A 15742-nucleotide genomic window follows, 5' to 3' on the forward strand; every position below is an offset into this window, starting at 1 on the left:
ATATTTATATTGATGTCCCTGCCCTGTTGCGGTGATTCTCCAGTTATTATCCATTATATTTATATTGATGTCCCTGCCCTGTTGCAGTGATTCTCCAGTTATTATCCATTATATTTATATTGATGTCCCTGCCCTGTTGCGGTGATGCTCCAGTTATTATCCATTATATTTATATTGATGTCCCTGCCCTGTTGCTGTGATTCTCCAGTTATTATCCATTATATTTATATTGATGTCCCTGCCCTGTTGCGGTGATTCTCCAGTTATTATCCATTATATTTATATTGATGTCCCTGCCCTGTTGCAGTGATTCTCCAGTTATTATCCATTATATTTATATTGATTGGTGTCCCTGCCCTGTTGCGGTGATTCTCCAGTTATTATCCATTATATTTATATTGATGTCCCTGCCCTGTTGCGGTGATTCTCCAGTTATTATCCATTATATTTATATTGCTGTCCCTGCCCTGTTGCGGTTATTCTCCAGTTATTATCCATTATATTTATATTGATGTCCCTGCCCTCTTGCGGTGATTCTCCAGTTATTATCCATTATATTTATATTGATGACCCTGCCCTGTTGCAGTGATTCTCCAGTTATTATCCATTATATTTATATTGATGTCCCTGCCCTGTTGCGGTGATTCTCCAGTTATTATCCATTATATTTATATTGATGTCCCTGCCCTGTTGCGGTGATTCTCCAGTTATTATCCATTATATTTATATTGATGTCCCTGCCCTGTTGCGGTGATTCTCCAGTTATTATCCATTTTATTTATATTGATGTCCCTGCCCTGTTGCAGTGATTCTCCAGTTATTATCCATTATATTTATATTGATTGGTGTCCCTGCCCTGTTGCGGTGATTCTCCAGTTATTATCCATTATATTTATATTGATGTCCCTGCCGTGTTGCAGTGATTCTCCAGTTATTATCCATTATATTTATATTGATGTCCCTGCCCTGTTGCAGTGATTCTCCAGTTATTATCCATTATATTTATATTGATGTCCCTGCCCTGTTGGAGTGATTCTCCAGTTATTATCCATTATATTTATATTGATGTCCCTGACCTGTTGCGGTGATTCTCCAGTTATTATCCATTATATTTATATTGCTGTCCCTGCCCTGTTGCAGTGATTCTCCAGTTATTATCCATTATATTTATATTGATGTCCCTGCTCTGTTCCAGTGATTCTCCAGTTATTATCCATTATATTTATACTGATGTCCCTGCCCTGTTGCGGTGATTCTCCAGTTATTATCCATTATATTTATATTGATGTCCCTGCCCTGTTGGAGTGATTCTCCAGTTATTATCCATTATATTTATATTGATGTCCCTGCCCTGTTGCAGTGATTCTCCAGTTATTATCCATTATATATATATTGATGTCCCTGCCCTGTTGCGGTGATTCTCCAGTTATTATCCATTATATTTATATTGATGTCCCTGCCCTGTTGCGGTGATTCTCCAGTTATTATCCATTATATTTATATTGATGTCCCTGCCCTGTTGCGGTGATTCTCCAGTTATTATCCATTATATTTATATTTATGTCCCTGCCCTGTTGCGGTGATTCTCCAGTTATTATCCATTATATTTATATTGATGTCCCTGCCCTGTTGCAGTGATTCTCCAGTTATTATCCATTATATTTATATTGATGTCCCTGCCCTGTTGCGGTGATTCTCCAGTTATTATCCATTATATTTATATTGATGTCCCTGCCCTGTTGCAGTGATTCTGCAGTTATTATCCATTATATTTATATTGATGTCCCTGCCCCGTTGCAGTGATTCTCCAGTTATTATCCATTATATTTATATTGATGTCCCTGCCCTGTTGCAGTGATTCTCCAGTTATTATCCATTATATTTATATTGATGTCCCTGTCCTGTTGCGGTGATTCTCCAGTTATTATCCATTATATTTATATTGATGTCCCTGCCCTGTTGCGGTGATTCTCCAGTTATTATCCACTATATTTATATTGATGTCCCTGCCGTGTTGCAGTGATTCTCCAGTTATTATCCATTATATTTATATTGATTGGTGTCCCTGCCCTGTTGCGGTGATTCTCCAGTTATTATCCATTATATTTATATTGATGTCCCTGCCCTGTTGCAGTGATTCTGCAGTTATTATCCATTATATTTATATTGATGTCCCTGCCCCGTTGCAGTGATTCTCCAGTTATTATTCATTATATTTATTTTGATGTCCCTGCCCTGTTGCAGTGATTCTCCAGTTATTATCCATTATATTTATATGGATGTCCCTGCCCTGTTGCAGTGATTCTCCAGTTATTATCCATTATATTTATATTGATGTACCTGCTCTGTTGCAGTGATTCTCCAGTTATTATCCATTATATTTATATTGATGTCCCTGCCCTGTTGCGGTGATTCTCCAGTTATTATCCATTATATTTATATTGATGTCCCTGCTCTGTTGCAGTGATTCTCCAGTTATTATCCATTATATTTATATTGATGTCCCTGCCCTGTTGCGGTGATTCTCCAGTTATTATCCGTTATATTTCTATTGATGTCCCTGCCCTGTTGCGGTGATTCTCCAGTTATTATCCATTATATTTATATTGATGTCCCTGCCCTGTTGCAGTGATTCTCCAGTTATTATCCATTATATTTATATTGATGTCCCTGCCCTGTTGCGGTGATTCTCCAGTTATTATCCATTATATTTATATTGATGTCCCTGCCCTGTTGTGGTGATTCTCCAGTTATTATCCATTATATTTATATTGATGTCCCTGCCCTGTTGCGGTGATTCTCCAGTTATTATCCATTATATTTATATTGATGTCCCTGCCCTGTTGCAGTGATTCTCCAGTTATTATCCATTATATTTATATTGATGTCCCTGCCCTGTTGCGGTGATTCTCCAGTTATTATCCATTATATTTATATTGATGTCCCTGCCCTGTTGCAGTGATCCTCCAGTTATTATCCATTATATTTATATTGATGTCCCTGCCCTGTTGCGGTGATTCTCCAGTTATTATCCATTATATTTATATTGATGTCCCTGCCCTGTTGCAGTGATTCTCCAGTTATTATCCATTATATTTATATTGATGTCCCTGCCCTGTTGCAGTGATTCTCCAGTTATTATCCATTATATTTATATTGATGTCCCTGCCCTGTTGCGGTGATTCTCCAGTTATTATCCATTATATTTATATTGATGTCCCTGCCCTGTTGCGGTGATTCTCCAGTTATTATCCATTATATTTATATTGATGTCCCTGCCCTGTTGCAGTGATTCTCCAGTTATTATCCATTATATTTATATTGATGTCCCTGCCCTGTTGCGGTGATGCTCCAGTTATTATCCATTATATTTATATTGATGTCCCTGCCCTGTTGCTGTGATTCTCCAGTTATTATCCATTATATTTATATTGATGTCCCTGCCCTGTTGCGGTGATTCTCCAGTTATTATCCATTATATTTATATTGATGTCCCTGCCCTGTTGCAGTGATTCTCCAGTTATTATCCATTATATTTATATTGATTGGTGTCCCTGCCCTGTTGCGGTGATTCTCCAGTTATTATCCATTATATTTATATTGATGTCCCTGCCCTGTTGCGGTGATTCTCCAGTTATTATCCATTATATTTATATTGATGTCCCTGCCCTGTTGCGGTTATTCTCCAGTTATTATCCATTATATTTATATTGATGTCCCTGCCCTCTTGCGGTGATTCTCCAGTTATTATCCATTATATTTATATTGATGACCCTGCCCTGTTGCAGTGATTCTCCAGTTATTATCCATTATATTTATATTGATGTCCCTGCCCTGTTGCGGTGATTCTCCAGTTATTATCCATTATATTTATATTGATGTCCCTGCCCTGTTGCGGTGATTCTCCAGTTATTATCCATTATATTTATATTGATGTCCCTGCCCTGTTGCGGTGATTCTCCAGTTATTATCCATTTTATTTATATTGATGTCCCTGCCCTGTTGCAGTGATTCTCCAGTTATTATCCATTATATTTATATTGATTGGTGTCCCTGCCCTGTTGCGGTGATTCTCCAGTTATTATCCATTATATTTATATTGATGTCCCTGCCGTGTTGCAGTGATTCTCCTGTTATTATCCATTATATTTATATTGATGTCCCTGCCCTGTTGCAGTGATTCTCCAGTTATTATCCATTATATTTATATTGATGTCCCTGCCCTGTTGGAGTGATTCTCCAGTTATTATCCATTATATTTATATTGATGTCCCTGACCTGTTGCGGTGATTCTCCAGTTATTATCCATTATATTTATATTGCTGTCCCTGCCCTGTTGCAGTGATTCTCCAGTTATTATCCATTATATTTATATTGATGTCCCTGCTCTGTTCCAGTGATTCTCCAGTTATTATCCATTATATTTATACTGATGTCCCTGCCCTGTTGCGGTGATTCTCCAGTTATTATCCATTATATTTATATTGATGTCCCTGCCCTGTTGCAGTGATTCTCCAGTTATTATCCATTATATTTATATTGATGTCCCTGCCCTGTTGCAGTGATTCTCCAGTTATTATCCATTATATATATATTGATGTCCCTGCCCTGTTGCGGTGATTCTCCAGTTATTATCCATTATATTTATATTGATGTCCCTGCCCTGTTGCGGTGATTCTCCAGTTATTATCCATTATATTTATATTGATGTCCCTGCCCTGTTGCGGTGATTCTCCAGTTATTATCCATTATATTTATATTTATGTCCCTGCCCTGTTGCGGTGATTCTCCAGTTATTATCCATTATATTTATATTGATGTCCCTGCCCTGTTGCAGTGATTCTCCAGTTATTATCCATTATATTTATATTGATGTCCCTGCCCTGTTGCGGTGATTCTCCAGTTATTATCCATTATATTTATATTGATGTCCCTGCCCTGTTGCAGTGATTCTCCAGTTATTATCCATTATATTTATATTGATGTCCCTGCCCCGTTGCAGTGATTCTCCAGTTATTATCCATTATATTTATATTGATGTCCCTGCCCTGTTGCAGTGATTCTCCAGTTATTATCCATTATATTTATATTGATGTCCCTGCCCTGTTGCGGTGATTCTCCAGTTATTATCCATTATATTTCTATTGATGTCCCTGCCCTGTTGCGGTGATTCTCCAGTTATTATCCATTATATTTATATTGATGTCCCTGCCCTGTTGCAGTGATTCTCCAGTTATTATCCATTATATTTATATTGATGTCCCTGCCCTGTTGCGGTGATTCTCCAGTTATTATCCATTATATTTATATTGATGTCCCTGCCCTGTTGTGGTGATTCTCCAGTTATTATCCATTATATTTATATTGATGTCCCTGCCCTGTTGCGGTGATTCTCCAGTTATTATCCATTATATTTATATTGATGTCCCTGCCCTGTTGCAGTGATTCTCCAGTTATTATCCATTATATTTATATTGATGTCCCTGCCCTGTTGCAGTGATTCTCCAGTTATTATCCATTGTATTTATATTGATGTCCCTGCCCTGTTGCAGTGATTCTCCAGTTACTATCCATTATATTTATATTGATGTCCCTGCCCTGTTGCGGTGATTCTCCAGTTATTATCCATTATATTTATATTGATGTCCCTGCCCTGTTGCTGTGATACTCCAGTTATTATCCATTATATTTATATTGATGTCCCTGCCCTGTTGCGGTGATTCTCCAGTTATTATCCATTATATTTATATTGATGTCCCTGCCCTGTTGCAGTGATTCTCCAGTTATTATCCATTATATTTATATTGATGTCCCTGCCCTGTTGCAGTGATTCTCCAGTTATTATCCATTATATTTATATTGATGTCCCTGCCCTGTTGCGGTGATTCTGCAGTTATTATCCATTATATTTATATTGATGTCCCTGCCCTGTTGCGGTGATTCTCCAGTTATTATCCATTATATTTATATTGATGTCCCTGCCCTGTTGCAGTGATCCTCCAGTTATTATCCATTATATTTATATTGATGTCCCTGCCCTGTTGTGGTGATTCTCCAGTTATTATCCATTATATTTATATTGATGTCCCTGCCCTGTTGCAGTGTTTCTCCAGTTATTATCCATTATATTTATATTGATGTCCCTGCCCTGTTGCAGTGATTCTCCAGTTATTATCCATTATATTTATATTGATGTCCCTGCCCTGTTGCGGTGATTCTCCAGTTATTATCCATTATATTTATATTGATGTCCCTGCCCTGTTGCGGTGATTCTCCAGTTATTATCCATTATATTTATATTGATGTCCCTGCCCTGTTGCAGTGATTCTCCAGTTATTATCCATTATATTTATATTGATGTCCCTGCCCTGTTGCGGTGATGCTCCAGTTATTATCCATTATATTTATATTGATGTCCCTGCCCTGTTGCTGTGATTCTCCAGTTATTATCCATTATATTTATATTGATATCCCTGCCCTGTTGCGGTGATTCTCCAGTTATTATCCATTATATTTATATTGATGTCCCTGCCCTGTTGCAGTGATTCTCCAGTTATTATCCATTATATTTATATTGATTGGTGTCCCTGCCCTGTTGCGGTGATTCTCCAGTTATTATCCATTATATTTATATTGATGTCCCTGCCCTGTTGCGGTGATTCTCCAGTTATTATCCATTATATTTATATTGATGTCCCTGCCCTGTTGCGGTTATTCTCCAGTTATTATCCATTATATTTATATTGATGTCCCTGCCCTCTTGCGGTGATTCTCCAGTTATTATCCATTATATTTATATTGATGACCCTGCCCTGTTGCAGTGATTCTCCAGTTATTATCCATTATATTTATATTGATGTCCCTGCCCTGTTGCGGTGATTCTCCAGTTATTATCCATTATATTTATATTGATGTCCCTGCCCTGTTGCGGTGATTCTCCAGTTATTATCCATTATATTTATATTGATGTCCCTGCCCTGTTGCGGTGATTCTCCAGTTATTATCCATTTTATTTATATTGATGTCCCTGCCCTGTTGCAGTGATTCTCCAGTTATTATCCATTATATTTATATTGATTGGTGTCCCTGCCCTGTTGCGGTGATTCTCCAGTTATTATCCATTATATTTATATTGATGTCCCTGCCGTGTTGCAGTGATTCTCCAGTTATTATCCATTATATTTATATTGATGTCCCTGCCCTGTTGCAGTGATTCTCCAGTTATTATCCATTATATTTATATTGATGTCCCTGCCCTGTTGGAGTGATTCTCCAGTTATTATCCATTATATTTATATTGATGTCCCTGACCTGTTGCGGTGATTCTCCAGTTATTATCCATTATATTTATATTGATGTCCCTGCCCTGTTGCAGTGATTCTCCAGTTATTATCCATTATATTTATATTGATGTCCCTGCCCTGTTGCAGTGATTCTCCAGTTATTATCCATTATATATATATTGATGTCCCTGCCCTGTTGCGGTGATTCTCCAGTTATTATCCATTATATTTATATTGATGTCCCTGCCCTGTTGCGGTGATTCTCCAGTTATTATCCATTATATTTATATTGATGTCCCTGCCCTGTTGCGGTGATTCTCCAGTTATTATCCATTATATTTATATTTATGTCCCTGCCCTGTTGCGGTGATTCTCCAGTTATTATCCATTATATTTATATTGATGTCCCTGCCCTGTTGCAGTGATTCTCCAGTTATTATCCATTATATTTATATTGATGTCCCTGCCCTGTTGCGGTGATTCTCCAGTTATTATCCATTATATTTATATTGATGTCCCTGCCCTGTTGCAGTGATTCTCCAGTTATTATCCATTATATTTATATTGATGTCCCTGCCCTGTTGCAGTGATTCTGCAGTTATTATCCATTATATTTATATTGATGTCCCTGCCCCGTTGCAGTGATTCTCCGGTTATTATCCATTATATTTATATTGATGTCCCTGCCCTGTTGCAGTGATTCTCCAGTTATTATCCATTATATTTATATTGATGTCCCTGTCCTGTTGCGGTGATTCTCCAGTTATTATCCATTATATTTATATTGATGTCCCTGCCCTGTTGCGGTGATTCTCCAGTTATTATCCACTATATTTATATTGATGTCCCTGCCGTGTTGCAGTGATTCTCCAGTTATTATCCATTATATTTATATTGATTGGTGTCCCTGCCCTGTTGCGGTGATTCTCCAGTTATTATCCATTATATTTATATTGATGTCCCTGCCCTGTTGCGGTGATTCTCCAGTTATTATCCAATATATTTATATTTATGTCCCTGCCCTGTTGCTGTGATTCTCCAGTTATTATCCATTATATTTATATTGATGTCCCTGCCCTGTTGCAGTGATTCTCCAGTTATTATCCATTATATTTATATTGATGTCCCTGCCCTGTTGCGGTGATTCTCCAGTTATTATCCATTATATTTATATTGATGTCCCTGCCCTGTTGCAGTGATTCTCCAGTTATTATCCATTATATTTATATTGATGTCCCTGCCCTGTTGCAGTGATTCTGCAGTTATTATCCATTATATTTATATTGATGTCCCTGCCCCGCCAGTTATTATCCATTATATTTATATTGATGTCCCTGCCCTGTTGCGGTGATTCTCCAGTTATTATCCATTATATTTATATTGATGTCCCTGCCCTGTTGCGGTGATTCTCCAGTTATTATCCATTATATTTATATTGATGTCCCTGCCCTGTTGCGGTGATTCTCCAGTTATTATCCATTATATTTATATTGATGTCCCTGCCCTGTTGCGGTGATTCTTCAGTTATTATCCATTATATTTATATTGATGTCCCTGCCCTGTTGCGGTGATTCTCCAGTTATTATCCATTATATTTATATTGATGTCCCTGCCCTGTTGCGGTGATTCTCCAGTTATTATCCATTATATTTATATTGATGTCCCTGCCCTGTTGCGGTGATTCTCCAGTTATTATCCATTATATTTATATTGATGTCCCTGCCCTGTTGCGGTGATTCTCCAGTTATTATCCATTATATTTATATTGATGTCCCTGCCCTGTTGCGGTGATTCTCCAGTTATTATCCATTATATTTATATTGATGTCCCTGCCCTGTTGCGGTGATTCTCCAGTTATTATCCATTATATTTATATTGATGTCCCTGCCCTGTTGCGGTGATTCTCCAGTTATTATCCATTATATTTATATTGATGTCCCTGCCCTGTTGCGGTGATTCTCCAGTTATTATCCATTATATTTATATTGATGTCCCTGTCCTGTTGCAGTGATTCTCCAGTTATTATCCATTATATTTATATTGATGTCCCTGCCCTGTTGTGGTGATTCTCCAGTTATTATCCATTATATGTATATTGATGTCCCTGCCCTGTTGCAGTGTTTCTCCAGTTATTATCCATTATATTTATATTGATGTCCCTGCACTGTTGCAGTGATTCTCCAGTTATTATCCATTATATTTATATTGATGTCCCTGCCCTGTTGCAGTGATTCTCCAGTTATTATCCATTATATTTATATTGATGTCCCTGCCCTGTTGCGGTGATTCGCCAGTTATTATCCATTATATTTATATTGATGTCCCTGCCCTGTTGCGGTGATTCTCCAGTTATTATCCATTATATTTATACTGATGTCTCTGCCCTGTTGCTGTGATTCTCCAGTTATTATCCATTATATTTATATTGATGTCCCTGCCCTGTTGCAGTGATTCTCCAGTTATTATCCATTATATTTATATTGATGTCCCTGCCCTGTTGCGGTGATTCTCCAGTTATTATCCATTATATTTATATTGATGTCCCTGCCCTGTTGCAGTGATTCTCCAGTTATTATCCATTATATTTATATTGATGTCCCTGCCCTGTTGCGGTGATTCTCCAGTTATTATCCATTATATTTATATTGATATCCCTGCCCTGTTGCGGTGATTCTCCAGTTATTATCCATTATATTTATATTTATGTCCCTGCCCTGTTGCAGTGATTCTCCAGTTATTATCCATTATATTTATATTGATGTCCCTGCCCTGTTGCAGTGATTCTCCAGTTATTATCCATTATATTTATATTGATGTCCCTGCCCTGTTGCAGTGATTCTCCAGTTATTATCCATTATATTTATATTGATGTCCCTGCCCTGTTGCAGTGATTCTCCAGTTATTATCCATTATATTTATATTGATGTCCCTGCCCTGTTGCGGTGATTCTCCAGTTATTATCCATTATATTTATATTGATGTCCCTGCCCTGTTGTGGTGATTCTCCAGTTATTATCCATTATATTTATATTGATGTCCCTGCCCTGTTGCAGTGATTCTCCAGTTATTATCCATTTTATTTATATTGATGTCCCTGCCCTGTTGCAGTGATTCTCCAGTTATTATCCATTATATTTATATTGATGTCCCTGCCCCGTTGCGGTGATTCTCCAGTTATTATCCATCATATTTATATTGATGTCCCTGCCCTGTTGCGGTGATTCTCCAGTTATTATCCATTATATTTATATTGATGTCCCTGCCCTGTTGCAGTGATTCTCCAGTTATTATCCATTATATTTATATTGATGTCCCTGCCCTGTTGTGGTGATTCTCCAGTTATTATCCATTATATTTATATTGATGTCCCTGCCCTGTTGCAGTGATTCTCCAGTTATTATCCATTATATTTATATTGATGTCCCTGCCCTGTTGCGGTGATTCTCCAGTTATTATCCATTATATTTATATTGATGTCCCTGCCCTGTTGCAGTGATTCTCCAGTTATTATCCATTATATTTATATTGATGTCCCTGCCCTGTTGCGGTGATTCTCCAGTTATTATCCATTATATTTATATTGATGTCCTGCCCTGTTGCGGTGATTCTCCAGTTATTATCCATTATATTTATATTGATGTCCCTGCCCTGTTGTGGTGATTCTCCAGTTATTATCCATTATATTTATATTGATGTCCCTGCCCTGTTGTGGTGATTCTCCAGTTATTATCCATTATATTTATATTGATGTCCCTGCCCTGTTGCAGTGATTCTCCAGTTATTATCCATTATATTTATATTGATGTCCCTGCCCTGTTGCAGTGATTCTCCAGTTATTATCCATTATATTTATATTGATTGATGCTGATGTCTTTGCTCTGCTCCACCCTCTGACGTCACCGCCCATGTGCCCGCTCTGACCCTCCCGGGGAACCATTTCCGGGGTCACCGCCGTCCTTCCTTTACCCGCGGCTTCTGCCTTTACCAAGATGTCGGCGCCGGGCGGAGAGCGGCTCGGAGGGGCCGAGGCCTGAGTCTGGGCCTGTGGGGAGAGGCCGAGGCCTGAGTCTGGGCCTGTGGGGAGAGGCCGAGGCCTGAGTCTGGGCCTGTGGGGAGAGGCCGAGGCCGAGGCCTGAGTCTGGGCCTGTGGGGAGAGGCCGAGGCCTGAGTTTGGGCCTGTGGGGAGAGGCCGAGGCCTGAGTCTGGGCCGAGGGGCAGCCCAGAGGGACAATCTCCCATTACTGCTCATTGATCAGAGCCTTTCAATCAATGAGCAGTGGAATTAATCCCCAGAATCGGCCCTTTCAGTCCATAAAATCATCATTAGCAACAAGAGCTGGGAATAATATAGAACTAGCACTCCTCAATATTTAGTATAATAATATAAAATCTAAATTGAGTGTAAATTCTTTATAATAAGTTAATTATTAAAAGTAATCCATCATTATTATACCTGATCAGTAATATATCTCAATAATCCATCATTAATATACCTAATCAATAATTCGTCTCAATAATCCATCATTAATATACCAGTCAATAATTAATCTCTATAATCCATCATTAATATACCTAATCAATAATTAATCTCTATAATCCATCATTAATATACCTAATCAATAATTAATCTCTATAATCCATCATTAATATACCTAATCAATAATTCATCTCAATAATCCATCATTAATATATCTAATCAATAAGTAATCTCTATAATCCATCATTAATATATGTGATCAATAATTAATCTATAATCCATCATTAATATACTTAATCATTAATTAATTTCAATAATCCATCATTAATATACCTGATCAATAATTAGTCCTGTTAAAATATAATTAATAGCATAATCAATAATCTAAGTATCCAATTACTGTATAGTTAATATTAAATGTATAATAACTAATTCATCTGAATAATTAATCAATTAAAATTTAAAATTGATCTATTCGATAATTACATAATTGTTAATTAATAATCAATATTCATTAAATCAAAATCAGCCATTCATCTAATATTCAATTATTAATCTAAATAATCCATAATTATAAAACTAAAGACAGCGGCTAGTCCACATATTCAACTATTAACCTAAAAGACAGTATAAATATTCCATAATTTAACTGAGTAATATCTAATAATAAAATAAGTATTACGTAATTAGCAACTGATGAGAATATTTGTATTATTATTCCATAGTTAATATAACTTCTTTACTCCAATCATTATAATTATTTGAACAAAAGTCACTGAAGTATTGAATTTATTTAAATATACTCTAATAGTCTTTAATAATCTTTAATAGCTAATTGAATAAGTTATAAATAAAAGTATTTAATGCTTAATGGGGAGTAACTAATCAAATTGTTTATTACTCAATAAAATAAATAATCTAAATCAGTCATCTTAATTATTGATTCATATTGGTTCATTAATTTAATAACATATCAAGAATTAATCTAAAAATCCCATTCGTAATAATTCACGAAAACACTAAATAGTTCATTACTAATGAATAATTCATTAACAAAATTAATTATCAGTGTTGTCGACAATAATCAAAATCATTTGATCAAAAGTAATGAATTGAAGTTCATTTAACCGTACTGAGTTAATTACTGAATTAAATGAATTACAGTGATTCAACTATTTGTCAAAATACTGATAAATTACATTTAACACAAAAGAACTAGTTCCTTCAAAAGTTAATTCATTATAAAAGCCATTTGTTACTAAAATCAGTTCGTTGTTGAGAGTTAAAAAAAAGTCATTCATTCATTTCCTTGAATCAACAATTGATCTTAGCGGCAACCAATTTCCTTATATAAAGCAAAATTAACACCAGCCTAACCGAAATGATCACAAATCCCATTGTTTGACTCGTTAAGTTAACGTCAGTTGACACTTATATTGCGATTGCTGATCCTGCCTAATTGAAAATTAACGATCCGTTGCAATCATCAATGCGATAAGCTGTTTGAAAAGTAATTTATTAATCCTTGAGAAGCCTTGGTTCATAATTCATTTAGTTGGGTTTTGCGGGGTGGGGTGGGGTGTTGGGGAAGGGTGCGGAACAAAAAGACGAAATGGCCAACTCCGTGCTCGGCAGATTCAAGGAGGTGAGGTTTCTGCGGCGGTCGGAGAAGGAAGGTGATGACGACCTGGCATTGGATGATGTCGACTCGGTCAGGAGTCCTGATTCAGTGCCGAACCTGGAGGACTATGAGGGCACCATGGTGGGGATGAACATATCGACGAGTGCGGACCAACCGCTGGGATTGGCTGGCGCTTTGGCCGACAGTCCAGGCTCGGAGGGTCTGGCTAGCTCCATGCACAGGATGCAGTCGACCTTCATGGATGAGATCGGCCTTGGGGAGGGGCCCAGCCTAGAGAAGCCCCCATCCGACGAGGAAGAGGGTAGGCTGAGCGGTCAAAGCAACTCATGCACCAACAACATGCATTTCAGTTAACGCGTTCAAAAGTCCCCAAAATGGTTTCACAGGAGTATAAATCAGACAAGATTTGACAGGGAGCCACATAAGGTGATGTTCAGACAGGTGACAGGATGATTTGGACAGGTTGGGTGATTGGGCAGATGCATGGCAGATGCAATATAACGTGGATAAATGCGAGGTTATCCACTTTGGTGGCAAAAACAGGATGGCAGATTATTATCTGAATGGCAATAGATTGGGAGAAGGGGAAGTGCAACGAGACCTGGGTGTCCTTGTACGCCAGTCGCTGAAGGTAAGCATGCAGGTGCAGCAGGCAGTTAAGAAGGCAAATGGTATGTTGGCCTTTGTAGCGAGAGGGTTTGAGTACAGGAACAAGGATGTCTTGCTGCAGTTGTACAGGGCCTTGGTGAGACCACACCTTGAGTATTGTGTGCTGTTTTGGTCACCTTATCTGAGGAAGGATGTTCTTACCATGGAGAGAGTGCAGCGAAGATTCACCAGACTGATACCTGGGATGGCAGGAATGACGTATGAGGAGAGATTGGGTCGATTGGGCTTATACTCGCTGGAGTTTAGAAGAATGAGAGGGGACCTCATTGAAACTTATAAAATTCTAACAGGACTGGACAGACTAGATGCAGGAAGGATGTTCCCGATGGTCGGGGAGTCCAGAACCAGGGGTCACAGTCTAAGGATAAGGGGTAAGCCATTTAGGACAGAAATGATGAGGAATTTCTTCACCCAGAGAGTGGTGAACCTGTGGAATTCTCTACCACAGAAGGCAGTTGAGGCCAATTCATTAAATATATTCAAGAAGGAGTTAGATATATTTCTTAAGGCTAATGGGATCAAGGGATATGGGGAGAAAGCAGGGACCGGGTACTGAATTTGGATGATCCATGATCGCATTAAATGGCGGAAGAGGCCCGAGGGGCCGAATGGCCTACTCCTGCTCCTATCTTCTGTGGAAGAGGCGGAGAGGTTTAGGGAGGGAATTCTAGAGCTTAGGGCCGAGGCAGCTGAAGGCACAGCCGCCAATGGCGGAGCGATTCAAATCGGGGATGCTCGAGAGGCCAGGATTGGAGGAGCGCAGAGATCTCGGAGAGTTGCAGGGAGCTGCAGCAGGTTACAGAGATAGGGAGGTGGGGGGCGAGGCCATGGAGGGATTTATAAACAAGGATGAACATTTTAAAATCGAGGCGTTGCCGGACTGGGAGCCTACGTCGGTCAGCGAGCACAGGGGTGAGGGTTTGGCGGGGGGTGGAAGGACTTGGCATGAGTTAGGATGAGGGGCAGCAGAATTTTGGATGATGTCAAGTTTTCGGAGGGTGGAAGATGGGAGGATGGCCAAGTGAGCGTTGGAATAGTCGAGTCTGGAGATGAATATGTGTGCGTGTCCATAGATCCCTGAAGGCAACAGGACAGGTAGATAAGGTGGTTAAGAAGGCATATGGGATACTTGCCTTCATTAGCTGAGGCATAGAATATAAGAGCAGGGATGTTATGATGGAGCTGTACAAAACGCTGGTTAGGCCACAGCTGGAATACTGTGTGCAGTTTTGGTCGCCACACTGTAGGAGGTTCTGCTGTCACCAACTAAGGAGGGTCTACAGCAGAACCTGGATCTGCTAGAGTCGTACTGTCAGACCTGGGCCCTGACAATAAACCCCCAAAAAACCAAAGTCCTCGTGTTCCAGCAAAGATCCAGACATCAGGGACCCAGAATAAATCTCACACGAGGAACAACTAAAATTGAACAAACCACTAACGACACATACTTGGGCTTAAAAATCAGTTCTACGCGAAATTTTCATCTGGCTGTGAATGAACTGAAAGAGAAAGCAAGAAGGGCTTTCTATGCCATTAAAAAATCAATCCAAATAGAAATCCCAATTAGCATTTGGCTCAAAATTTTCAAATCAGTAATTGAACCAATTGCACTCTATGGCAGTGAGGTGTGGGGACCACTAACAGAACAAGAATTTGCAAAATGGGACAAAC

The 15742-nt window shown here is 38.5% G+C and overlaps 1 protein-coding gene across 4 annotated transcripts in view; it reads left to right on the plus strand.

Annotated features, from left to right (window-relative positions):
- The first annotated feature begins 12134 nt into the window (after positions 1–12134).
- Positions 12135–15742, plus strand: part of LOC147091218 (C-type lectin domain family 17, member A-like) — a 61237-nt gene continuing 57629 nt past the window's right edge. Inside the window, exon 1 of one of the 4 annotated variants that reach the window (XM_085976683.1) lies at positions 12135–13703. In XM_085976683.1, coding sequence (XP_085832809.1) covers positions 13373–13703 — 331 coding nt within the window. In that variant the 5' untranslated portion in view covers positions 12135–13372. The remainder of the gene's footprint in view (positions 13704–15742) is intronic. The other 3 variants (XM_085976684.1, XM_085976682.1, XM_085976685.1) reach the window with 3 other exon arrangements.

The sequence above is a fragment of the Somniosus microcephalus genome, unplaced genomic scaffold (genome assembly GCF_052327205.1).
Source record: "Somniosus microcephalus isolate GS21.2 unplaced genomic scaffold, FLI_Smic_1.0 unresolved_chr3, whole genome shotgun sequence".
Classification (NCBI taxonomy): Eukaryota; Metazoa; Chordata; class Chondrichthyes; order Squaliformes; family Somniosidae; genus Somniosus; species Somniosus microcephalus.